This window comes from Cheilinus undulatus, linkage group 6, assembly GCF_018320785.1.
Source record: "Cheilinus undulatus linkage group 6, ASM1832078v1, whole genome shotgun sequence".
NCBI classification, from domain to species: domain Eukaryota; kingdom Metazoa; phylum Chordata; class Actinopteri; order Labriformes; family Labridae; genus Cheilinus; species Cheilinus undulatus.
In genome coordinates this window covers 24,353,375-24,378,845 of record NC_054870.1, presented here as the reverse complement: position 1 = coordinate 24,378,845, position 25,471 = coordinate 24,353,375, and the positions used below count along the sequence as shown (strand labels likewise).

Below are 25,471 nucleotides of genomic sequence, written 5' to 3'. Positions count from 1 at the left end.
GTTTCTAGGCAACATATGATGTCATTATAGTGTTTCCCATTACTCATTCTGATAGCATCTCAGCCCTCACAGACTCATGCTCTGTACGCCTGGCATCTTTAAAGTCCATGAGGGTTTATTGTCGGAGACTAGGGTGGAGCTTTTGATGACACATAGCACTGATGATAGCACTGATAGCACTGATAACACTGATAACGCAGGGTTGCGATGTAACCCTGGTTGTCTGATTGAAGAGACCATCTCTCCACCCCAGTACATCACATGTACGGGTTAGAGAGATAGCCTCTTCACTCAGACAGCCAGGGTTACATCGGAACCCCACACTTTTTGTTTATGTCCTGGTTGAGTCCTCATATTTTGATGGAAAAACCCAAAACAAAACAAAAAACAACTACTCCTGTTTGCCGTTACAGAATTATGACTGTAATACTGATTTCATATCAATTGCATTTTGACTTTTAAACTCAAATGTAAAGTTTGTTTTTACTGAATAAAAATAAAGAGTTCAGTATAACAGGTTTTGGAGGAGTGTACTCAGTGTTTGAACTATGTTTTGCTCTTTAAAAAGTCATAGCATAACATTGAAGTGAAAACATTTTGCCATCCATTTTCTGGAAAGTTCTTGAACTGAAAAACTAGTTTGTCTTCATTTCACTGGAGCTCCAAAAACAATTTACAGAAACTAATAAGTATAATTAACAAGGCACATTAGGCTATCTAATAACAAGGGCTGTTAAATTTTAACGATTTTTAAACATGATTAATTTCAGAATTTCTGCAGTTAATTGCAATTAAGCACTTCCATGTTATGACATTTTAGAATTCCACTATTATACATTGTAAACTGTTTTTTGTAATTTTTCTACTGCCTTTAACTGATGGTAATTGACCTCCTGTTTGTAAATGGACTTACTTTTAAGGGTAGATCAAACATGACCTTAACCACAAAAAAAAAAAAAAAAAAAAAAAAAAAAAAGTTATGGATTGAAGAAGAAATAAGGGGACTAAAAGAGTAAATGGTTGATAACACAAGTTGCAGATGACTTTTGGCTTGTCCACATTTTACATCAAATATGAATGCACCAATAGATCTGAGTTAACTGTGACAATGTAATTGATCTTGACAGCTCTACTAATAACATATAAATAATCACAAAGTTGGACCAAATGGGAACAATAAGGAAACTTAAAAATATATATTTTATTTAACGTTGAACGCAGGTGTAAAATAAGCAGTCCCCTCTTTAGTCATATAATTGCCAACATGCTAACATGCTAAGAAAGCCCGGAAGACATTTGATGGACAGTATATCGAGCACTAAATGAGGACATGTTGGGAATAGTTTGAAAGATTATTTTTGAAACTTTTTTTAAAATAGTTTATAGATAGAACACAATTGCAGATATGGTAAAACAAAGCAAAAAAAAAAAAATACAAAAATACAAAAATACTAAAATACTAAAATACTAAAATACAAAACAATACAAAAAAACACAAAAAAGAAAATAACAACAACAAAAAAAAACACGGATAATCATGAGGTCTTGGATTGGTACAAACTTAAGGGCAACAAAATTGCCTCATTCAAATGAGATGTACAAAAACTTATATTTACCATGCACACATATCTATGTTTGTATACACATACACCCATATACATACCCATAATGACATACATGCACATGTGACCACTATCAAAACCCCAGCAAACATTAATTGGCTAAAATAATGTTCCATTTTACCACCGTTTCTCTCCAAGATCTTTTTGAAGTTGTATAGAATAAGTCATCTGTTCCAAATGATGCAGCTGTTTTATAATTCTAACAAAGAGACCAGCACTTTGTAATGGCTTTTTTCCTTACAAGCAAGATTTTTAGGAGATAGGTATCATTACTATTTAGACAATCTGGGAAATGTCCAAGATAGAGGGATGTAAATGCTGTACTGATAGTAAAACCCAAGATTTTTTAAATAATTGCTGCTATCTCATTGAACAAAGGCTGAATGAGGGGACAAGTCCAAAACACATGTGTGTGGTCAACTTCAGTCCCTCCAAAATCCCTCCAGCTGGGAAGCTGGTTGCCTAGTTTGAAAGATTTTTGATGTTTGTGATGTTCATCATATTAGATATTATGTTTTAAAACTGACCTCAGAAATTCCCCTCCTATGTGGGTTATTTCCCCATTATGACATGGTGAACAAGTCTTTCCAGATTCTTCCACTGCTGAAGGAAACAACGGTGAAGTGATTTACTGGAACAGCACATCCTTCAGTAGAGCGGGTGTTGCATGGGGAATGTATGCAGACCTAAACTTTCAGTTTTGGTGTACATGATTTATATAAGAGACTCTGTATCTGTTTGTTCATTGCTGTAACTTTCCTCCTGTAATCCTCCTACTGATTCAATATAAAGATGGCGTATTACTCAAACCAAATCAGCACAAACCGTGCTAGTGCAGGATCAGTGATGTCTTCATACCAAGAGAGGTGATATTCTCTGGGTGACTGGGATATCACACAGCTGTTGCGACCAACGATTTTATCGTAGTGGGCCGAGTTGGATGCTCTGAGACTTCTACAACTCTTCAAAACTCAACTCACAGATTCACTGCAAAACAAAAGGATGTGGGAGGACGAGTTCTTCTGATAGACAGACGTCAGCCACACAATCGGGTTGTAAGTGTTACCTTCTACAATTTAAAATAAATAAATAAAATTAAGAGAGAAAAAAATAAATCAAATATCTGCAAAAAACATATGGAAACTGGAAGGTGAGGGTTTCACTGTATCTGTAAAAAAATTAAGCAGCACTGACCAAACAGTAATTTATTGTAATGAAGTGATGAAATTTGAACGACTGCCAAGCAGTTAGATATAATCAATTGCGGGACAGTTACAGCACAGAGGACAGTCAAAAAGAAAGGCTGTAGTATTTCTGTAGAAGTGTGATTCATAGAAATGCTATAAACATGGACTGATCATGAGGCACGATGACTTTGACACCCAAGATCTAATCAGTTGATCTTGAGTCTGAGTGGATGTTTGTTCAATAGCTAATGAAAACCCCATTACCCCATGACCCGGACCTCCAAAATCTAATTATTTCATCTTAAAGCTAGGAGAATATTTGTGCAAAGCTTGAAGTCAAAATCCTTAAAAGTGTTTTCGAGATATCACATAGACTACAACAACCAAGACAGATAAGCAGCTGGACATACAGACTACCTGAAAACATAATGCCTCCATAAAAAGGAGCTGCCTATCAAATTAAGTCATACAGAGTGTAAAGAAAAAGGGAGAACATTGTAAAAAAGAGCTTTAAGAAGTCACTTTGTATGTTCTTTTCTCTTTTTTAATGCATAAGCTTTTGTTTTATGTTTTAATGTTAAGAGGAGTTGTAGTGAAACAGGCTACAAAAAAATAAAAAATAAAAAAATAAAAAATAAAAAAAACTACCAAATTCCTAGAAATACAAAAATTGGTGAAATTTAAAGCTAACATATCTTCCCTCAGTAATTGCACATTATGATGTCATCTGTTTTGTCTCCCATAGATGTATGACATTTAAAGAACCAACAAACAGCTCTGGTCCCTGGCACATGACAAGTTTGACACCTACATCAGAACTGCTGCCTCAGCCTCTTTCCATCATGGCCGCCTGAAGACTGAGACTGAGCTGCAGACGATGTTCCAGATGTTTTACTACCAAGATATCACTACATAAAAATCCAAAAAGATGTATTAACAGAATACTTTAGACTATACTGTAATTATAAGATCAAGTATTTGTTTGATATTTGATATCAGTGTAATCTGTTGACATTATGTTTTAAAATGATGGCAGTGAAAGAACACATTACAGATAAATACTGTTCACCTTTCAGATTAATATATATCACTATTAATGATGTGAGACTTTCCATTCATTTAATCCTGCCAAGAAGACAAAATCTTTATAAAACTCTTAAAAAGCAAATTTATAAACTTTGGATAAAGTGGCAGTGTTTTTTCTCTTTATCACTTCTTTTTTTACTTTTTTATTTCTGCAAATGAATCTATCTTACTTATCCTTTCATGGAGGACAGAAATCAGGTGCTTATTTCTGAAGGTACATTTTAACAAATTACATTTACCTGTTTAAATTTCAGTGTTTTGAAGACAGCCTTGAATTGATTACATTTTGTGACAGGACGACAATTTTGGACCAGATTAATTGCATCGAAAAAAATACATGAATTTACATGTGTCATGTTCATTAAAGTTACAAAAAATCCACAAAACATGGATGAAAATTTTTCTAGCAAATAAAGTAATAAAAAAAGTTTTGATTTTTGGAATTACTGATAACACTCTCATATGAGTCTATTTATCAGATGCTATGGTAGGCTTATCACTAGTGTTGTTTAGCACAAAGACAGGAAACAGATGTCCAAAAAGACAAGCAGGAATCTCCCTTTTACATCAATTGCGAGTGTAAAAACAACAGAAGACAGATGCTTGTTATTTCATATTGCACTTTATTCAGCTCTGATGCAACAGAGCTGGGCTGGGCTGAGACCCCGTCACCGTCACAGATCAACACTTATTGCTTTCTGTCTCTCGGTCCACATGTCGAACCCATCTCAAGTATTCTCACGCTTCACCTCTATGTTCATGTTTTAAAAAAAGTCTACTGTCTTAATGTGAAAATGAATGTGACAGAAAGAACAGCACCTCCTATCTTTCTTTGTGTGATGGGACAGAGACAACAGGACGGATTTGACACTGTAAAGAAGGCATGAGGTTTCACACAACATTAAGGTCACGAGGTGAACAAACTAACTAAAATAATGCACAAAACTGTTTACTTTTTTCATCATCTGCATCACTGAAAAAGGCCTTCACCTGAATATTTCAGTTCAACACAGAGCAATTCAGCCATGTGGTAAGGGGACACAGTCAGGGAAAATAAAATCTGAAGTTTCTCCTCAGTGGTACAAACTCCTGCGTCGCTGGAGTTGTAAATAAATAAAATTTGTTCTACACTCTTTTATCTGGAGGTCATTGTGGCTCTAGAAGAACTTGAGTTATTTATTTCCAAGCACAAACTTCATGTATGGTTCCACAAATACATTTTTGTTCTTAATTTTTTAACTTGTTGTTTTGAATATAAGTAAAACAAATTCCATGACAACTTTTGTGAAATGCTTTAACTCATATTTACAACCCAAAATGGAACTAGGATGATCAAGTATGACTCCTGGAACAGGCCAAAAACACCTCATTTTTGGTTGATTTATTCAAAATGGCAGATTTCCTGTTGGAGCTAGAGATTTGCTCCAGCAGACTTTTTTGTAGAGCTCCCTGAACCGAATCTGTGAGCCAAATTTCACAACTCTAGGCCTAAGTCTCTTTTGGGGCTGTTCTGTATAAGCACGAAAGGTGGCGCTATTCCTGAGGGTCATCTATGAAACCTATGTCAACCTTGCATTTTCAGACCCCACATATTTGTGCTGGTTTTTGAGCATCTTAAGGGGCCCAGAAAAGGCTGGGGTGTGATTAAAAAAAAAAAAAAAAAAGATGAACCAGACCAATTCCAATACAGCTCTCCCACCCTCGGTGCGAGTGACTTTAACCTGATTGTATTGGAGTTCCAGCACAAATACTCTATATATTCTACGTGTTTAAAAGAAAAAAAAAAACAGTATGTTTACGTGATTTAATTGATCTAATCTCCTGTCAAATGCCACTTAACATTAAACAAGGGGACACAGCAAGATGACAAATATTATTAAACTGTGTTAAAATAAAGTCATGTGTTTATTTTGTATTATTATTGTATTATTATTATTTATCAAGGTAAGGAATGTCTTTATCCCTCCGCTAAGATCTGACATTTACCTTACTTAAAGCATGTAACTTTTAATGAAGGTAGTGGCATCGGCTAACAACAGACTGTACTGAGATGAACTGCTCGATGTTTTCATATGGTTGTAGCGTTAGGAGGGCAGGTTAGAAAAGGTGAAGAAGTGCATGACTTTAATGGGCTGAATCCAAAAATTAGGTCACACATAGACCTCAGCGTTTCCACTTGTTTACAGCCATCTTATTCCCACATATCTAGTAAGTTAAGAGACAAAGTTTGGATTTCACTTTACAGCGACTTTAAGCGGATTTAAAGATGGTATTCAAGTGACTTCAAGCAAATGCCTGAAAATTTTACTGAAATATTTTTACTTCACAGTAAAATTTTGACTAAGTTCTTTTTAAGCACAAACTTACATGGAGAGCAGCACTCCAAAAGAACAACTGTTGGTAAAAAATACATACATTCAGCATTAAGCTGATAAGAGACGGATTTGGTTAACACCCAAAACAGCCCAAAGACAGAGTGAAATTTTAATTTCAACTTGTCAAGTTGTCAGAGAGAAAACTCCAAAAAAAAGTTTGATAACTGCAAGGAGATATTCAACTTTTTGCTTAGACAATTTACACTTAAACTGATGTTTAAGGAAAAGATGTTAATATCTTGTCATAACTGCTTGTTGTGCTGCACGAAACAGGCTAACACCAATAAATAATGCCATTTGAGGTAAAAGGTTTTCCTTTTGAAACCTTTGGACCCAGTCTGCCTTCAGTCAGAATTATGTAGTAGGCAAGAAACTTTTTTAACATTTTTGACTAGATATGGTTTAACCCAGGAGCAATAATCTCAGTGGGTGATGAAATCCACTATCTATCAATGATAGATAATAAGCTATAGCCATGAGACATTTTTAAGATTATTTTGCACAAGTTTGAACATAATTGTAACTGATAATAGACAGATGAACTGTGTGGAGAAAGGCTCCCAGTTTGGTTCTAAATTATTGATAAATGACCCTCATTTAACAATTATTTTTTCACTTTACCAAAGCTGTGACATCTGACTGTGGAACCATCCTGTGCCGCTGTGCTTGGAAAAAATAGTACTAACTCTTCTGTTAAGAACAATGACTTTATCTTTCTCCATGTGATTGCATTTATAGTGCTGTTAAAGCAGACTGAAGCTGAAGATAATGATTAAATCATCTGAATTGTTCTTGAACGTGTAGCTCCTTAATATTGATAAATATTATCAATCTTATAGTTGTGTTTTGTGTATTTTATGTGTATTTTTCAAGGTTTTACTTTCTGACAAAGAAACTAAATAACTACAGTAACTGAAAAAAGAATTAGAAATAACATTTGGCTGTGGTTATAAGTCAATGATTAAAGTTGCTCATTATTACTACTGTTAGATGAATTATCATAAACAGACTGTAGAGGGCAGTATATCCCAGCTACATTAATCCTTGGCAGAATGGGGCTGCACAAGCACACACATCATATAGCCTCCAGGAAAACAACACTTCACGTCACAATCTGTTGGTGTCAGGGAAAAAGACAAATAGGTCACATGACTGGGATGAAGCCGAATGGGCGACATGATCAGGATGTGTGCATATGTTTGTGTGTGCAGGGTGTTTTATCAAGGCATTAATGGTCCATGATGCGGAGATTGCCAGATACGATTTTGTTTTCCAGCATGGAGCCCGCTGGAATGTCAATCCGATCTCCGTGGTTGGCGATGATGATGACGGTGCCCTGCAAGGAGGACGAGTGATGAGGTTAGTTTGTGTTTGTAAGAGAGAGAAAGGACGACAGGGCGACACTTTCACACCAGGATTTAATTAAAGCCATAAATCAATGACAGCATCACAGCCTCCTGCCAGCGGGGCTGCTCACTTTGAAAGATTTTAACACTGAAAGCTTCTGTTACGCTGTTTTTAAATGTCCTGGTTAAAACAAGAACACAGAGCCGGGATGTTCTAAATTTTCCTGCACAGGAAAAGGACACTCTCTCTCTCTCATGAGTTTATAGTAAAACTTACCATAAATAAAGATGGAAGCCAATGTAGTTAGTAACATTTCTATGCCGAAAGTGCATCTCAAGCATCTAACACTATCAGTGAGGGCATAGGAATGAATAGTTGAGGGCTTTCACTGGCTGATCTTTACCAAACTGTCCTCTGTGTTTGTTTTTTTGTTGTTGAGCACAGATAATTGTTCCCCTGATACCTTTAAAAAACAGATTTCATTTCAAGAGTGCAAACAGTAATGCTTGTAGTCTAGGGTCCATGCATTATTCAGTGAGAAAACATGCTTACCTTGAGAGAAACGTTTTTCCCAAAGGTGACGTCTCCAGACACAGTGAGGTGGTCAAGCTCCAGCATGTCAGGGATGCTCTCAAAGCGAGTCAGATACTCCTGTACCTGAATGCAGATGGACAGAAGAGGAGTTATCTTAACAATCTACATTTTGAAGATCTTTTTAAATAAATTCAGCTCTTTGGATACTTTTGAAAAACTCTAAAATCTATAGAATCTCATTTTCAAAATGACTAAAATGTTGTGATGGTTACCTTTGTGAAGGAGCTGCCCAGTTTGACGTGTGGCGTTGTCGGGAACTCCCTCTTGGGGCTCATGGTGAGGGAGCCGGCCTCCAGGCTGTACAGGTTGGACATGACAAGACACAGGTCTGACGTGGTCTTGACGGGCAGGAAGCGGCTTCGAGGTACATTGATCCCAAGTGCATTGTCGAAGCATTTGATGGCAGCGCCAACAGCGGTCTCCAACTGGATGACATTCTGACCGCCATCAAGGGTCTGGTAACAAGCAAGAGAAAAGAGGAGAAAGGAGATGTGGTTATTGTGTACATACTGTAATTTAGGGTAGTGGTCCATGTAAGTTTATGAGCTGTCTTTTTCTCTCTTAGTATCACTGAATAAGGAAGCATGAGGTGGCAGCATCATGCAGTGGGGATGCTTCTCAGCAGCTGGTCCTGAGAGGCTTGCAAAGGCAGAGGGTAAAATGAATGTGGCAAAACATAGGAAAATCTTGGAGGACAGTCTTATTAGGTCTGCAGGAGAACTACGGTTTGGGGGAAGATTTATTTTCCAGCAAGACATGACCCAAAGCATACAGTGAAAGCTACACAGAAATGGTTTAAAGACAACAAGGTGAACGTTCTGGAGTGGCTGAGTAAAACCCAGACCTCAGTCTAATAGAGAATTTGTGGCTGAACTTGAAAAGGGCTGTTCATGCCATATCCCGAAGGTGCTCAGTGGGGTTGAGGTCAGGGCTCTGTGCGGGAAGTCAACTTCTTCTGCACTGAACTCATCAAACCATGTCTTTATAGTCCTTGCTTTGTGCACTTAAGGAACAGTCATGTTGGAATAGAAGAGGGCCTTCCCCAAACTGTTGCCACAAAGCCACAGCATACCAAGAAAATATCTTGGTATGCTGCAGCATTAAGATTGCCCTACCCCTGAGATAAGGGGCCTCACCCAAACATATCAATATCCCTCCCCCACCAAACTTCATAACTGACACTATGCAGTCAGTCAGGTAATGTTCTCCAGGCATCTGCCAAACACAAACATATCCATCTGACTGGGTGACTGGGTCTTCTGCTTTGTGCCTGAGCTGTTGTTCCTAAACTTTCTAATAGTATCACTTAAAATTGGCTGTTGAATTTTCAGCAGGGATGCCATCCTAACACAGTAACACGCTTGAAATCACTGAGCTTTTCATTTTGTCAATTGTTTTGTAAATGGAGACTGCATGGCTAGGTGTTGATTTTGTACACCTGTGGCAACGGGTCTAACTGAAACACCTGAAATCATAATGGCCAAATACTTTCATCCATATAGTGTATTATTTGTTAGCACAAAGCAACACTGTGTCTCAGTGCAGCCACACAGAGCTTCGAGCACTCCTGTGGACTGAACTTCAAGTTAAGGAGGTTATACTGTTTCCTGAGGTCACAGAGGTAAATTCTATGAACTAAAATTAGACTCCGAAAGGTTTCACAGAACAACAGTGATATAACGGCACATAATAGTTCACAGGTTGCAGGTATAACTAACAGTGGGAGTTATATAACATTCATTTCACAGAGGCTTTTATCTTAAGTGCCTTTTTGAAACAAATGTGCACACAGTTTTAACAGTATAGAGCTATAGCGGTGTTCAAAAGAAACAGGCTCCTTTGACTCTGTAAGTTTAGTGACACTCTCTGCCCTAAATGGGACTACACACTTATGTAAAGCCACAAAGCTCTCACAGTTATCACCGCTTACATAACACTTGCTATGTCACAACGTGTGATTCTGTGACCAGAGGCTGGAAATTTACATCTATAGGCCAAGAAAATCAGAAATCAGGCATAAGGCCTGTGTTCATCAGTGAATTTATTATGTTGGTGGCAGATTTGCATACCCTCAGGAGGTGCTCCTCCACTGCAGGAAGGGAGCAGAGGCGGAGTGTCGTGCCTCTGAGTGGGGGCAACCAAAATAACATCAAGTCACATCAAGTTAGATCTGAGCTGTACTGCTTTAAAAGGGACCAAGAGCTTTGGTAAATGATAAACATGTGCAGGGAAGACACTGAGCTTTGTGACCAAGCTTGAAAAATTCATGCTAATCCATATAAAGAAGTCTGTAACAAAAACAGCCCAGTAGACATTAACTGATTCATTAATTAGTTAATGTCTGATTGCTGATGAAGTCAAATGTGACTAGAGGAAACAAAGAGGGGAAGCAACAGGGAGAAACATTGACAAAGACAGTTTTTGTGGTGAATAAAACTTGTGAAGGAAAAAACTATGGGATAAGTCAAAGAGGTGGTGTAAACATAGGCTGAGAAGTCCCTGCGATTTAAAGTTCTTGGTACTTGGTACTCACATCACCTTAAGATACCAGGTTGTAAATACTGAACATGTTAAGCTTAAACATAGAAAAATCTGGCAAGATGATCTTTAGAATCACAGAAAAAATTTGGGACTTTGCTTACTTTTGTCAAAAGTGAGGAATCAGGCCCAAAATAAGCCTGAATAACTAGTAGTGTGTTCCCTGCATTACACCTTAAAGTGTTGAACTTACCCTTTGCACTTAAAAAACAGAGTAAAAACTTGTTATATATCAATTTTTGAAAGCTGAACAACAATTCTTCATTCAGGAACACTCTTGTCCTAAATTTTACAATTTAATTTCAAAATAGATAGACAGTTGTACTTGGCAGAGTAGGCTCTGCTCAAAAGATGCTCCCTGGGTTAGTGAAGCAGCATACCTTGACTTTCTAGGGAGCACATACATAGCTGGATACTCCCAAATAGATACATATGTTTATGTCAACATGTACTGAATACAATAAAATCGGTTCAAAAGCAATTAATACTTTGAAGTATGAATCTCAATATGAGGGTGCAACAGGCTTTATGCTATGAAGGAGGAGGCTGAGGTGGAAGAGGTTAAGCTTTGCCGGCATCAGCAGCGTTAAAGCAAGCAGGGATTAGTGAGAAGTATATCACATCTAATTACACCGCTGTGTTGAGAGAAAGAGCTCTAACTGGCTGTGGGTGGGAGGTAATAATTGGGACCAGCTTGGCGTCAGCTGATCTCAGCTGGGCATATGACTACCATGTCCTGCATGAAGTAACGCTGAGCTTCATACAGCTAGCACAGCAAAAATGCTACACTGATTTTTACAAGTTTCACTTTACGTGGCTCTTATAGAATAAATCCTCAAAAGATAATTCAAGTTTCACTCTTCATTGTTTAACATGCTACTCACACATAGGCTGTCATGACATGTGTCTGAGCAGTTAGGAATTTGTGCCTTGCTCAAGGGCACCTTGGCAGCACCCTGGAAGTAAAGTGGCTACCAGATCAATTTGCAAACTTGGTGGACTGGGACTTGACCCTCCGGTTCCCAACACAAGGCCTCACAGACTGAGTTACTGTCGAGACCAAAACTCCACACAAAAATCCATGTCTAACAAGAATTCAAGCCTGGGACCTACTCACTGCTTTACTGTGCCACTGTGCAGTGGAATATTTGTGAGGGAATCATCTTACATTGACTGTCTTTGTTCTTAACTGTGACACAAACTGATCCACACTCATCTCTCTACAAACACACACACACAGCGTAAACTGGAGTCCAAGTAGGGCAGGTGATCCGCCTGAGAGGTGACCAGAAAACAGGATTGGTTTCAAGATTCTTTCTGGCCCCCTTTGTATGCAAAAACCTCACAGGCCAGAGAGTGAAGCTGTGCAGGACAGAGGATTTAAAAAGTGGGTTTCCTCAGCTTTTAGAGAGCCATGATTTATTCAGGGGTTGTGGTCTCTGTGGAGGAGAGAGGGGTAGATCATTTTCTGCTATTTAAAGTTACAGTATGTTTCTTCACACAACAGGATGAATGTGATAAAACAGGACTGATGACAGAACACAAGGAGGGTTGATGGCTAGTTATTTCATAGTGAGAAGTTTCATTTCAGCATGTACAAAAACACTCAAGACATGTGGGTGATGTCTGTCTTTGATTTGGTCTCCCTCACGGCTTTAAGGTCATTATACTGCAGCAGAAATGTGGAAGTCATTTCACTATGATGGACTCCATAATTTATCAGAAAGGAATAGAGCCAAGGAGGATCTCCCAAGCAAGCACAGATCACAAGACTTATACTATTTCATGAACTGTGTAGAAAAAAAAGTACCAATATGGTTGAGATAGAGGAGGAAGATACTCAAGGTATAATACTTTTAATTTTCAAGATTTTATATTACAATCATGGGAAATATTACTCTGAAAAATCATTTTATTTCATATTTTTTAAACTGCATGACAGGGCAGGGCTTGACTTGATGCACCAGGAACTATTTCTGAGGATAACTTTGACTGGTAAAAGTTTAGGATTGCACTGAAAACATGGCATGTTTTAGTAGCACCTCTCTAGGTAGAGAAATGCTAGCACTGCAGAGCATAGATCTGTCAGGGAGAGTCATTACTGGGAAGCATAACTCTCCACCCTGAAGTTTTTATAATTGCAAAGCTAAAATCAATATTAGTCTCTTTTTAATATAATAAACATAAATTTTAAATTGCAGACAAAACAACGAATGCCTGTCAAATTACGGAATGCTGATGTAATGTTTCAGCAAACTCTCCAGAGGTACCATGATTATGACAGATTAAATACCTACCTTCAATGAGAAGACTTCTGGTCATGGTATATCAGCACTGAGTGAAGCTGAGCTGTACAATGCAGTGGAAATCAGGCTTTTGATAAATTTGGTACCATTCAGCGATGCTGATTTTAAGGCTAGTAGTTCCTGTCTGAAATTCATCCACAGATGTACAGCCAACAATCACTGCACTACTCTGACACTGCAGAGCAGTTCTGACATTTTGCAAGCAGGTTTTGCAGCTACAAAGAAGTGGCCTTCCTTTACAGCAAGAGGATTTCATTTATGGAGACTTCTGAGAAAAAGATATCCTGAGGAAAATCACATCTTCCATAACTGTATCATTTCCTTTTGTTCAGAAAGAAGTGAATTATGTTTCTCTTTCATTGCAGAAGATGTTGCTACAACAGACTGATCCTGTTGGTGAGTGGGCCAAGCTTTGATGGCTAGTGTTACTGAAAGGAAGCTCTTGTTATATTCAGAATTACATATTTGAAGGGCTAAGAGCTACAGTCACATTTTGGACATTTCTTTTCTGTACTGCATGGTCTAATTCTGTTGTTTTTAGATATAGGATGTAACAGAGATAAAACTGGTGTTAGTTATCCCAATAGAGGCTCTTTTAAAGCTGTTTTGATCAGACTTAGTCATAGAGGTCTTTCTCATTGCAGTTAACATGCTCTAGAGTATGCCATGGATGACAATCCTTCAAAGACAATGTAAGTTAATGATTTTTTTAGCACTCATGAACTAATGTAGCTGCCTGACACTTTTGATTTTATATCTGAGGTTGAAAGCTCTCATCCAGTTTTTAAAGATTTATTTTTGGGGCTTTAAAGCCTTTTTTGAGTAAACAAGACAGTGTTTGGAGCTGGAAATCAGGAGTGGAAAATGGCATACAGGAAAGGAGCTGCACACTGGACGCAACTCTGTTTGCATGCTTGGAGGACTTCAGCCTCTGTACATGGGACACAACCTAAGTCCTTCGCCATTGGTGCCCCAGCTCAGTGAATTTTACAATGAAATCTTCTAATTTTCAGAAAGTCTGTCATCTTTTATCTTTGTATACGTGTAAATATTCTGCACATTCTGAAATGGTGGGGTCAACTCCAAGGCTGCCCATAGGGGGTATAAAGAGGGGAGAGCTTCTGGGGCCAAACCAAACTGAGGGTCCACGGAAGTGAGGAAAATCATGATCCATTTTGAGGTGATCTGTTATAACCATATTTCTTAAAACAGAATTACCTTTTGTAGGTAATGTTAATAATGTGGATGGGCAAATTGAACTAAAAAGATAGACACAAGTTAACAAACTTAAAGGAAAAAATACAGTTAACTGTGAAAATAGGGCAAAAAAATACTGAACATATGGAACAATTGGTTAAGAGGCAAAATTGGTATACAAGTGGTAAAATTGGTTAAATGGGCAAAAATGAGCAGAAAAATAGTAAAAAGTGGTTTAAAAGTGTTAAAAAGGGCAAAGAACTGTAAAATGTGTGAAAAATGGCAGCAATGGGTTGCAGTGGAAAAAATGAGCAAAAAGTGGCAAAAATGGGCTACAAGTGACCTGAATTGGTCTGGAGAGGCAAAAATGGGACAAATGTGGAAAATAATTGGAAAAAAATGGATGGAAACAGTGATGAACAGAGGTTAAAAGTGGCACAAGTAAGTAATTTCAACATTAAAACCCAATAATAGTTTGACACTTTTCAGCTCTAAAATGAATTAAGTGTTAGCCAGGCCATAAGCACCAATGTTACTGATTCAACACACACTGATACTATCATTAAATCACAACTAGGGAGGGCCAATTCTCTGGGTTTCTCAGGGGTCCAGCTTTTTCCTTGTGTCATCTACTTCTATGACTAACAATTCTCTTTGATTGTTTTCCGGGTCCCCTCTTAACTCACCTTGGGGTTGACAATAATTTCCAGGTCCATGGCTCTTTGCTCCTGCAGCCTCTTCATTGCAGCCAGCGAGAGCCACAGGTTGTTGGTGTTGAAAATCTTAAACTTGGAAACTGATTTGAATTCATCAACATGGGCCTTGGGGACCTGTGCAATCTCTAGAAGACGCAGTTTTCCATCATACTGGATCAGCGTGCCACCCTGAAAATCAGAGAGAGCTCTTTTAAAATACATTCAAAGTGCATGACTGATTCAATTTAAAACTCAACATGACTATAAAATGCCAGGGTATCTTAGAAAACATGTTTCAGTATGTTTTTTATGTCATCAATGCAATGTGATAGAAAGGATGAAAGATTAAAATATGAAACTAACACTGTAAATGTTTTCACGCATAGCAATATTACACTAAGTATATCTCCATTTATTCAGTGGATAAACTCCTCTGCTACTACTAGTGTGATTTGTTTTAGTTAAACAAGTCTGCAGAAAAACACAGCTTTATAAAAATAAGACAATTAGAAAAAAATCCAGAAAATATGATCTATGTTAAAGGAATAAGTGAAAATAACACCCCCAAATTTAATTTATACAAACCATACCTTGACGTCTGCACGCGTCTTATCCGTCACCTCCATGATGAACTCGCAGCGCTTGCCGTTGGGCTGACTGACCAGGTGGTGCAGGATGTGGAGGTCCACGGTGGCTCCCAGGTTGTCAATGTTGGACACAAAGATATACTCTTTACCCTTTGCAATCAGCTGATCCAACAGACCAGAGTTGTAGAAACTTTCGTAAATATCACCGTGCCCTGGAGGATACCAGCCCTCTGCATTCTGCCCGGTCATGCTTAGGTTTGTGGACACAGGGAGGAGGGACTCTTTGTTGATGCGAGGATACCTTCAAGGAGAAAAAAAAACAATCAGCCTATTGATTATACTTTAGATCAGATATACTCAACTCTGTTCAACCGAAGAGCCAAATTGTTGAAGATCCATCCATCCATCCATCCATCCATCCATCCAAATTCTCTATGGGACTGAGGTCTAGCGTTTGACTTGGCCACTCCAGAACATTCACCTTGTTGTCTTTAAATCCTTTCTGTGTATCTATCGCTGTATGCTTTGGGCCATTGTCTTACTGGAAATTATATCTTCTGCCAAGCCCTAGTTCTCCTGCAGACTAAACAAGATAGTCCTTAAGGATTTTTCATTTTACCCTCTACTTTTACAAGCTTTCCAGGGTGGGCTGCTGAGAAGCATCCCCACAGCATGAGACTGCCACCACTGGGCTTCACACATCTCCAATCTTAAAGTTAACAAAAGATGAAATTTTTAATTTGTCGCAGAATTTGTAGTGGAGAGGAATTTATCACCACTAAAACCTGCATTAGCCAATTAAACTACAACCCACATAACAAGCCAGAAACATAGCAACAAAATATTAGTTAAACACAGCTGTTAAAATGCCAGCAAATACTAATCTGTACACATGCCTATGAGTAACATCTTTGTTCATGGATTGAGGACAGCCCACTTTAGGCAGATTTACATAAATTTGCCGTATTCCCTCCATTCCTTGATGATGGATTTAACTAAACTCTGGGGGATGTTCCCTGACTTACACTGTTCAATAACCTTTTCTCTCAGTTGCTTGGGGTGTTCTTTCGTCTTCATGGTGTAATGGTAGCCAGGACAACTGATTAACCAGCGACTGGACCTTCCAAACACAGTTGTCTTTATACTACAATAACTTCAGACACATTCACTGCACTCATGTCACTAATTATGAGACCACTAGCACCAATTGGCCGCACCTCTGTTAAATAAGGTCAGTCTCTTTAAAGGGGTGAATATTTATTCAGTAACTTATTTTACATGACATATTTTACCTCAAGTGACATTACTTTGTAGAATCTGTTTTCACTTTGACATTAGAGAGGCATGTTGTATTTCTTTGGTCAAATAGCTAAATGATATTGACCATAACTGATTTATAAAATCAATGAAAGGGTAAAACATTAAGGGGGTTAATACTTTTATAGACACTGTTTATGTAGAAGAATATGGTTCTAAAAAACAGACTTTTTTGGTCACTGGTTGTAGAGCAGTGAATCTCACTCTCCACATGTTAAGAGGATAACATAACACAGAGAAAAAAGACATTTACATAGAACTGCTGCTAAGTAGTACACCAGGTGCCATTTAAATGTAATTTCTTTTATCACTTCAGGACTTCAAACACAATCATCTGGAGGTAAACTTTTTCCAAGATGAGGCAACAAGCCAAAGAGTCTGAGCCTTCATGGCTTCATGTATTAAACTGATCAAAGGGTTTTTAAGTAGGATCTGTGTCAGGCCGAGTTACCGAGCCTCATAATGAGGAACAGAATGGGGTGGAGCCCGCTCAGATTTTGGCAGTTGGAAGATACTTCAGAGCACAGATGAGGTGGTCAGGTGAGAGGAGCTGCACAGTTGTAACATTTTTAATTGAGGTTTTATTCCAACCAAGTGTTCTGTGAAGCAGTTCAGATGACTGGATTTGATATGGAGTCACAAACTTCAAAGGTTTTGTGCCATCTCTGACCCAAGGCTTTGAAAAATTTGATCCAAGAAGGAAATAACAAAATGTTCTGCCCTAGAAGGAACATTTTGTACATTATTATGTTAAACTGTGAATAAAACTTGAGTTGTAAACAGACATTAGCAGCATTTTTCATTTCCTCATCACTTCTCTTGAAATAACTTTTGAAACTCTTATTCTTTGAAAAACATTTCCCTTTAAAAAGCATCTTTTAACATCCACAATAGCTGTTTTACTCTAAATGATTTGTTTGCTAACTCATTAAAGGATACAGACATCCCATACAGCTATAATGAGCTAGAGATGGATCAGGATTGGTGCAGATATTGTGTGGAGAAAAAGTTTTAAAGTTAACACATGCACAAAAAAGAAGAGGAAAAAGCACCTTCAGACCCTTGCAGCTGTTTAATGTGTACATTCTGCTCATATGGGTGTATATAACAATGAAAGCACCAGCCAGTTTTGTAATGGTGGATAAAGAAAATTATCAAAACACCAGATAGAGAAATAGCCAGTGAATTATGTTTGCTGTTTCAAAGTTTCACCAACAACACTGACCACACACATCTCTTTGGTCTCCTTCTGACTGACATCTCAAATATTTAAGCAATTTCTCTCTGCTGTTATAACATTTTGGAGCTACATTATCCTCCTCAAAACCCACCACCTCACTGCTCCTGCTGTCCCAAACTGCTTTGTGCTCTCCCCCGCACTTGGGAAATAAAAGTGCTCTAAATAATTCAAAGGGAAAGCTAAAAAGCAGGTACCACTGGACTGACAAATAAGAGACACTGAAGCATTCAATATTAATGGCTATATCTATACATAACAAGAACATTTCCTATCTTACTGCTGCTCTTGACTTTTAAAGTGGTGTCATGGATCAGGGACAACTGAGTCAATCCTGTGGACTGGCAGCGAACTTTTAAGAAATTCTCTCAGACTGATTCTAGCTGTACAGACTTATGCTGATGTAAGAATCTTAAAAGTTAAGAGTTTGGGCATCAGATGTAGAGGAAAAAATACCACCTTTACATTGGATTTCATTTCCATTTAACTGACATGTTCTTAGATTAGATAAGACTGACTTCATTGTCCACAAAGGAGAAATAAGCCATGGTAAAAAGACATGACCAACTCCCATAAGAAAACAAACATCAGAAAAAAGGATTTATAATAGAGACAAGCTGGCCCTCTGGAAAATTACACTAATTTACGCACTCAGTACTTTGTTGGAGCTGCTTTTGCACAAGTTACTACATCTAGTATGCTTAAGTGGCATAAAGGCGATCAGTCTGTGGCACTGCTGGGCTGTTACAAAGCCCAGGTTGCTCAGATATTGTTGAGTCTGGTATCTCATCTTCCTCTTGGCCATTTCCCAAACACCCTCTATGGAGTTCAGGTCTGACCAGTTGGCTGGAAAATCAAGCTCAGTTATACCATAGTCAGCAAACCAGCTTCTCATAGTTTGGCTTCACTGTGGGCAGGTGCCAAGTCCTGCTGGAAAAGGAAATCAGAATCCCTGCAAAGCCTCTCAGGAGATGGAAGCATGAAGAGCGCTAAAATCTCCTGGATCAACACCAGTAGACATGGCACCCCCAACCATCACTGCGGAAACCAAAAACACTGGACCACTGCCTGTTCAGCCTTGTTTGTCATGATGGGAACTCTGTCTCTTTTTAGAGACCCTGATCATTTGGCACAGTTCAATAAGAGCCAGCTTTTTGGCTCCAAAAAAAAAAAGCTCTTCATTTAGTAAAACTTTGTCTTTTCTACATCTAGTGAATGACATAAAAAAAATTGACAAAAGAGAACCAGCTGTCAAACGGGAGCTGGCTCCAGTCAGCCACATAAATGTGGTCTCTTACCTGCTCTGGTTAAATGTGTGAATCTTGACCCGGTGGTGGGCATACTTCTGCAGGATCTTCTTTGTGTCTTCGTCTGTGTTGAAGGAGTTCATGAGGACCAGGGGCACATCGGTGTTGTATGTTTTGTTCAGGTGCTGCAGAACAAAACAAACAAACAAACAAAAAACACTAAATAAAAGCTAATAATGTTACCCATTATTTATCCAGAGATTATTAAAGATTTTTCATAATCTTCCTTTGATAAGCAAAATTAATGATAACAATAAGCAATAAAATAAAACATATTCTTAGATTATAAGAATAAGTCATGTTGCATTTCTACAGCTATTGTTTTTTTTACAATTTGACCACAGTGTTAAGCAAGGACAGTTATTTCAAGCAAAGTCATAGAAACAGACTACACAATTCACATGATTAAGACGGATCCATAGTTCGAAATATAGCCTAAACTACCCTCCATTAACATAAACCACAGAAGCACCAGGACGCACTTCTTTATTCATTAGCTTGATGCTAACATATAATGGAGACAGTTATTAACAGACTAAGAGGTTTGGATTTGGATCAAGCTAACTTTAACTTCAGAAACAGTCTTTCACTCAACAAAACCAGACAAAACAGATTACTAAATGGAAATTTACTTAAAAATGTAAAATAATATAAAATACTTATTAAGTTATGAGATGATGAAACAGTTTGTCAGCATCTCTTCTGTTATTTAATAGTGACTAGTAAACAGCGTTTAAATGCTCTACAGTCATTCATGGATAAATGACTATTTGGATTTGTTTTAATCATGCCCCATTCCTGGTCTTAACAACAAAGTATATATTTATTCCTCATTCGCATCACAACATAATGAGCTGTTAAGAAAAGCAGCAGAGAGACAGAGTCCTAAACATTATATCTGCTTCTATATTGTATAAGAATAACTACAAAAAAGGAGATTAAGTCACATCTACTCAAAGCTTTTTCAACCAAGAAGGGGAAGAGAGACTAAATGTGATTCAGTTGGGACAAATTGATATGAAAAAGTGGTTTAAGAGTTATTTTCCAGCTTGTGACTCAAAACAAAGAAATTATAACTCTTCAGTGACATTTTTGCCATAAATAAAGCAGGACGGGCGTTGGCTTGCCCTCTGCTTAATGTAAACTAACAATGACTTATCATTGACATGGGCTCACTGAGTTAGTCAGCTATGTGTTTAACTTCTCTTCACACCTTTCTGTGGAGCTCTAATAACACTTCAGGATGTTTATGAGCTCTGCAAACTCACATTTTCCTTTTCACACACATAACACCAATGTACATAACAAATGAACTTTAGGCTTGTCTGGATTCAAGAAAGCCTTTTCTTAAACAAAGCGTATTACTAATGATGAGAAAACTTATCTACGGACTGCAGACACGTTTTGGTGCCAGCCCTGCTGCTCTCATATGATTCACTATTTTATGTGCTACAGAGAGGGCTGGGACTTCTGTAAACCACAAAGGGCTTTCTGTATAACAAACTGCTACAAGACGACTATATTCATTAAATACTCTAGGAGAGCTGAATACTGTCATGTATCAGCTAACAAAATACCCATACATATGTTGTAGCCAATCATATCTCAGGTATACTCTGTCAGAGGCATAGCTACCTTCACAACTTGAGGAGTCATATTTTCCCTTTTTCTGTTGTAGTGCATGTTTAAAGAGGACATTTGAAATGGGGGAGGGACTGTAAAACACAGGCCATAGATACAACTGTAAAAACACAATAGCTCAAACTCAATTCTATTAATATAGAAAATTCATCAGTTATATACTGTGTTATGGGGATTTCCTATATTTGGGTTTCTAAATGTAATTTAATTTAGTTATGAAATAGAGTCCTTTATTTTTTCTAACAGAATTTGCAAACTTGAATACACAATGAGCAGCAAAGTATTATTATTGATAAGTCTGTGAACATTTTTGGCTTTTGCCTTATTTAGTAATAGAGTGGAGAATCAGGGAAAGTTAGGAATGACATGTGGGGAAGGAGCCAGTCTTTGCACATGGAGTGGGACTGGACTGTTACACTATCAGCGCCCAGTCCATGATCTTTCTTAAACATATTTGGGAGCTTTTATGCCTTTATATAGAAAAGGACAGAGAACAGAGACTGGGAAGAGAGAGAGAGGAAAAAGTAGGGAATGACATGCACCAAAGGAGCCACAGGCCAGATTTGGACCTGTGCTGCCTGACTCCAGGACAAATGCCCCTGTACATTTGGCGCATGGACATAACCACTGGGCTACTGAGCAGTAGTGACTTTGACTAAAACTACGACTAAAAAAGTTTGTCAACTACTTTTATTCTGTGAGGAAGATGAAACGTAGATGTCCTAAAAATAGATGTCTGATAATAAACACTGATGAAAAGTGTTTTAGGAGACTAAAACCAGCTTTTAATGATAGTGCTGGACTGTTGGACATTCAAAATCCATGATATTTCTCGACTGTGCATATAATTGGTAAAAACACAAGCAAAAATGAGGTGAGAAAGCAGGCATGCGAGTATTCCTTAAGTATAATAAAGTATTAGTAACGTAAGTACTGAAGGTGCATTAACAACACTGTTTTACAGTTAAATGCATTTTACAGTATGGCTCGTTCAAAGCAAATAATTGTTTCAACTAAAACTGAAAACTAAAATGAAAGGACTTTTTATTGACTAAAACTAGACTAAAATGTTTTTGAGTTTTCCATCTATCTTCTGCTTTTTTGAGGATAGGTTGCTAAGTTAGTCAACAAAGACATCCCTACAGCAAGTTCTGGGTCTCCCTGGGGTCTCCTCCCAGTTGAATGTGCCTGGAGGACCTCCACAGGGAGGCAACTAATCAGATACCAGACCCACCTCAACTGGCTCCTTGTAATGTGAAGGCACAGCAGCTCTACTTTGAGACCCCTCTGGATGTCCAAACATCCCCCCATCTCTAAGGTTCAGCCTAGACACACTCTTGAGGAATTTCATTTCGACCGCTTCAACCACCATCGGCCAGTACCCAGAGTTCATGACCATAGGTGAGGGTTAGAACATAGATTGACTGGCAAACAGAAAGGTTTGCCCTCTGGCTGGTATAAGAATAAGCACCTCCAAGTTTGATGCCGTGGTCTTCTGCTGGAAAACAGAGGATTGTTTCCTGTGGGGAAAGAGCCTTTACCCTAAATGAAGGAGTTTAAGTATCTCAGGGTCTTGTTCATGAGTGAGGGTGTTTCTGAGTTTTTGTTGACTAAAACAAGACTGAAACTTTCAAAAATTAAAATAACTAAAATGTGACCAAACTGAAAGGCGTTTTCATTCAAAGGCTAAGACTAAATTTTACAATTACTGTTGCCCCAGTCGGTTAATATTCAAATGAAATGTTTTCCCATTGGTTTACTGTATTCATTAACTGGGGAAACTATTCCTAAAGAATAGGGACTTATTTTTGATATCTTGTTATTTGGAACAATCATTTTAAAAAGAAACCAAGTTTAATACTGTAAAAGAACATTTTTAGTAAAGCCAGAAGAAGAAAAACTAAAATATGAGAGGCATAATTCAAGTTGCTACTGATTGATTCAGGCTAATTAACTACTCAACAAAACTGACACAAAATACATGTTGAACTATTTTGAACAGGCTGTAGGCTCTGTCCCAAACCCCCAAAACTGAACTGCTCTGCTATACTTCCTCAAATGAACAGATGTGGCAACACAACGCTCACTCATGGATAAAGTTGTAAAGGCTCCAGCAGCCAGGTGGCGCCTTTGCAAACTTAAACCACTTCTCTAAGTATGAATGTACAGGTCACTGTAGCAGTGGTTTTCAAATGAATATGCATTGATGCAGGTCGGCCATTGGAAAGGGTGATGTATATGTCAGTGTGGGTGTGTGTGTGTGTGTGTTGGTACAGGGTGTGTGTGTGTATATAGGATCCATTTTCTCCCTTACTAAATAGACCAATTCAGGGAGGAGGTAATCTGAGCAGAGCTGAAAATGTGGAGCAGCAGCTTGGACACAGAGAGTAGTGTGTCGGCAGGAGAGGAGCATCCCATGGGGATGTTATGAAACACAAATACGAGGTAGCCACATATCCCCTGTATAATTTCAGTTACACAAAGTTCTACACAACATCATCTGGCATCATCATGTCATGTTAGATCTCACTTAAAACAGTTTATTCCTCTCAAAAACTTCCCCAAAGGACCTATTTTAACATGCAATGCCATTATTTCCACACTTTTTAACAAAGATGAACAAACATGCATCCAACATGGCCACCAGTCAATATGAACCAACATGAACAAATTATTAATTCTTAATACAGTACATGCTTGTAATGTATTTTTTAAATTATGATCAAGATGTAGGATCAGGCATAAACATATGTTGAGACACACTCATCTTCTTGTGACACAGCCTCCTCTGTTTCTCTGCCAAACCCTGCAGACCTGCCTGCCTGCACACCAACAGATCCTCTTTCACAACCCCAGATATCACTGAACGCCTTTCAAAACACCTTCAGACCTTAAAATCCCCTCACATTTACCTTGCACCTCAGACACATAAAGCACACAAGCTTGCTTCTGGAGAAATTACTTGCACACAACATTAACGTGAGTTTGTTTTAAAGTAACTGTTGTGGTTTTCTCTGGACAACTGGGATAAACTATCAACTTTTGTTCTTTTATCTCTAGGTGTGATGAATGGAAGTCTATCCTCTCTTGAGACTGCCTGAACTCAAACTGAAAGCAGACTGAGACACAGCTATTATTCATACATCTCTACATCAGAGCTTAAATACAAAAACGCCCTTGAGAAAACACAGCAGATGTCTGTTTTACCTACTTCCTGCTCGTGCCCCTCCCTTTCTCACATTACACACATTTAATGTGTTAACCACTCTCGTCCTCAACTGTGTACGCCACACCTCTGAGTTAGGCTACAAATAACGTCAATCCAGCAGCCAGAACATAACCACTATAAGCTTGTGGTTTTTGCATGTAAACGACAAAAAAAAACAAAACAAAAAAAACACAGTGAAGCCTTGTGCTGCAGCATGCCGCTTTAGTTTAGTCTTTTTAAAAAAAACGGTGCAGTGGTTCTCAGCTGGTATCGCTACAAGACCCACCACAGTCTCTTAAATGACAAACCAAATGTCTGAAAATTATCAACCGCTCATGTCTATTTAATGAAAAAGAGTTTCAGTTTGGAAAAAAAAACAAGACAAAACACATTTTACTGCATTTTTCCCATAAAACCATGTATATTTTTTGGCAATTTTTCAGTGATTTGTGGAAATACCTTGTTATCATAGGAAAAGCAGCTTTGATATCCAAAGAAAAGGAGACAAATGAGTTGAAATATTGTAAAAACACAATCATTTTCGAATTAAAACAGAATAAAATAAAATGCATGAATGCATGTTCAAGAGATGCACCAACTGTACAAAATAGGGCCGATATTAAGAGTTTACGTTAGCTGGTATTTACCAGTGTTTGGCTGGTTTCAGGGGTGGATGTCTGTTAGATAAAGATAATAATGGCCAAAATGACAGAAAAAAATGCAAATTGCCAAATAAGTAAATAGTGAATAATAACTTATTATAAACTGTGTTAGCTAAAATTTAAATTGCAAGAATACTTTAATGTAAACTTGTACTAAGTTATGTACATAAAAGCACATGGTAAATGGTGGTAAATATTCATTGATTAATGTGGAGGATGTCAAACAAAGCTTATCTGTGGGGGAGTTTAGAGCTATTGAAAACTATGCAGGGAAATTGACTGTACGGAAGGACTTTGAATTAGTCATCGCTGCAGGGAATAAAGATGCCCAAACAAAGGAAACTGCACAAAGCTGAGTGGCATAAACACGGACGGGCTTGGACAGAGCAAAGAGTTGTAGTGGTAATTCTCTCTGGTAATTAGGTGGTATTACACCAATTTTTTTTAGAAATAAAATGATAATTTTCTATAAAAGTTGCTTGATAATTCCTAGATAATTTCTTTATTTTGGCCCACTAAATTAAAGTGAGTCCTTTCTGAATAATTTTCAAGTAAGTTTTAGGGT

At 37.9% G+C, this 25,471-nt stretch overlaps 1 protein-coding gene across 2 annotated transcripts in view; it reads right to left on the bottom strand.

The window, feature by feature from the left end:
* Positions 1–4,498: 4,498 nt before the first annotated feature.
* ugp2b (UDP-glucose pyrophosphorylase 2b) overlaps positions 4,499–25,471 on the bottom strand; it is a 48,045-nt gene continuing 27,072 nt past the window's right edge. For both annotated transcript variants that reach the window (XM_041789697.1, XM_041789698.1), the window contains 6 exons: positions 19,387–19,520; positions 15,538–15,835; positions 14,939–15,136; positions 8,424–8,666; positions 8,170–8,274; positions 4,499–7,606 (listed from right to left, as the gene is read on the bottom strand). In XM_041789697.1, the coding sequence (XP_041645631.1) occupies positions 7,499–7,606; positions 8,170–8,274; positions 8,424–8,666; positions 14,939–15,136; positions 15,538–15,835; positions 19,387–19,520 (1,086 nt within the window). In that variant the 3' untranslated portion in view covers positions 4,499–7,498. The remainder of the gene's footprint in view (positions 7,607–8,169; positions 8,275–8,423; positions 8,667–14,938; positions 15,137–15,537; positions 15,836–19,386; positions 19,521–25,471) is intronic.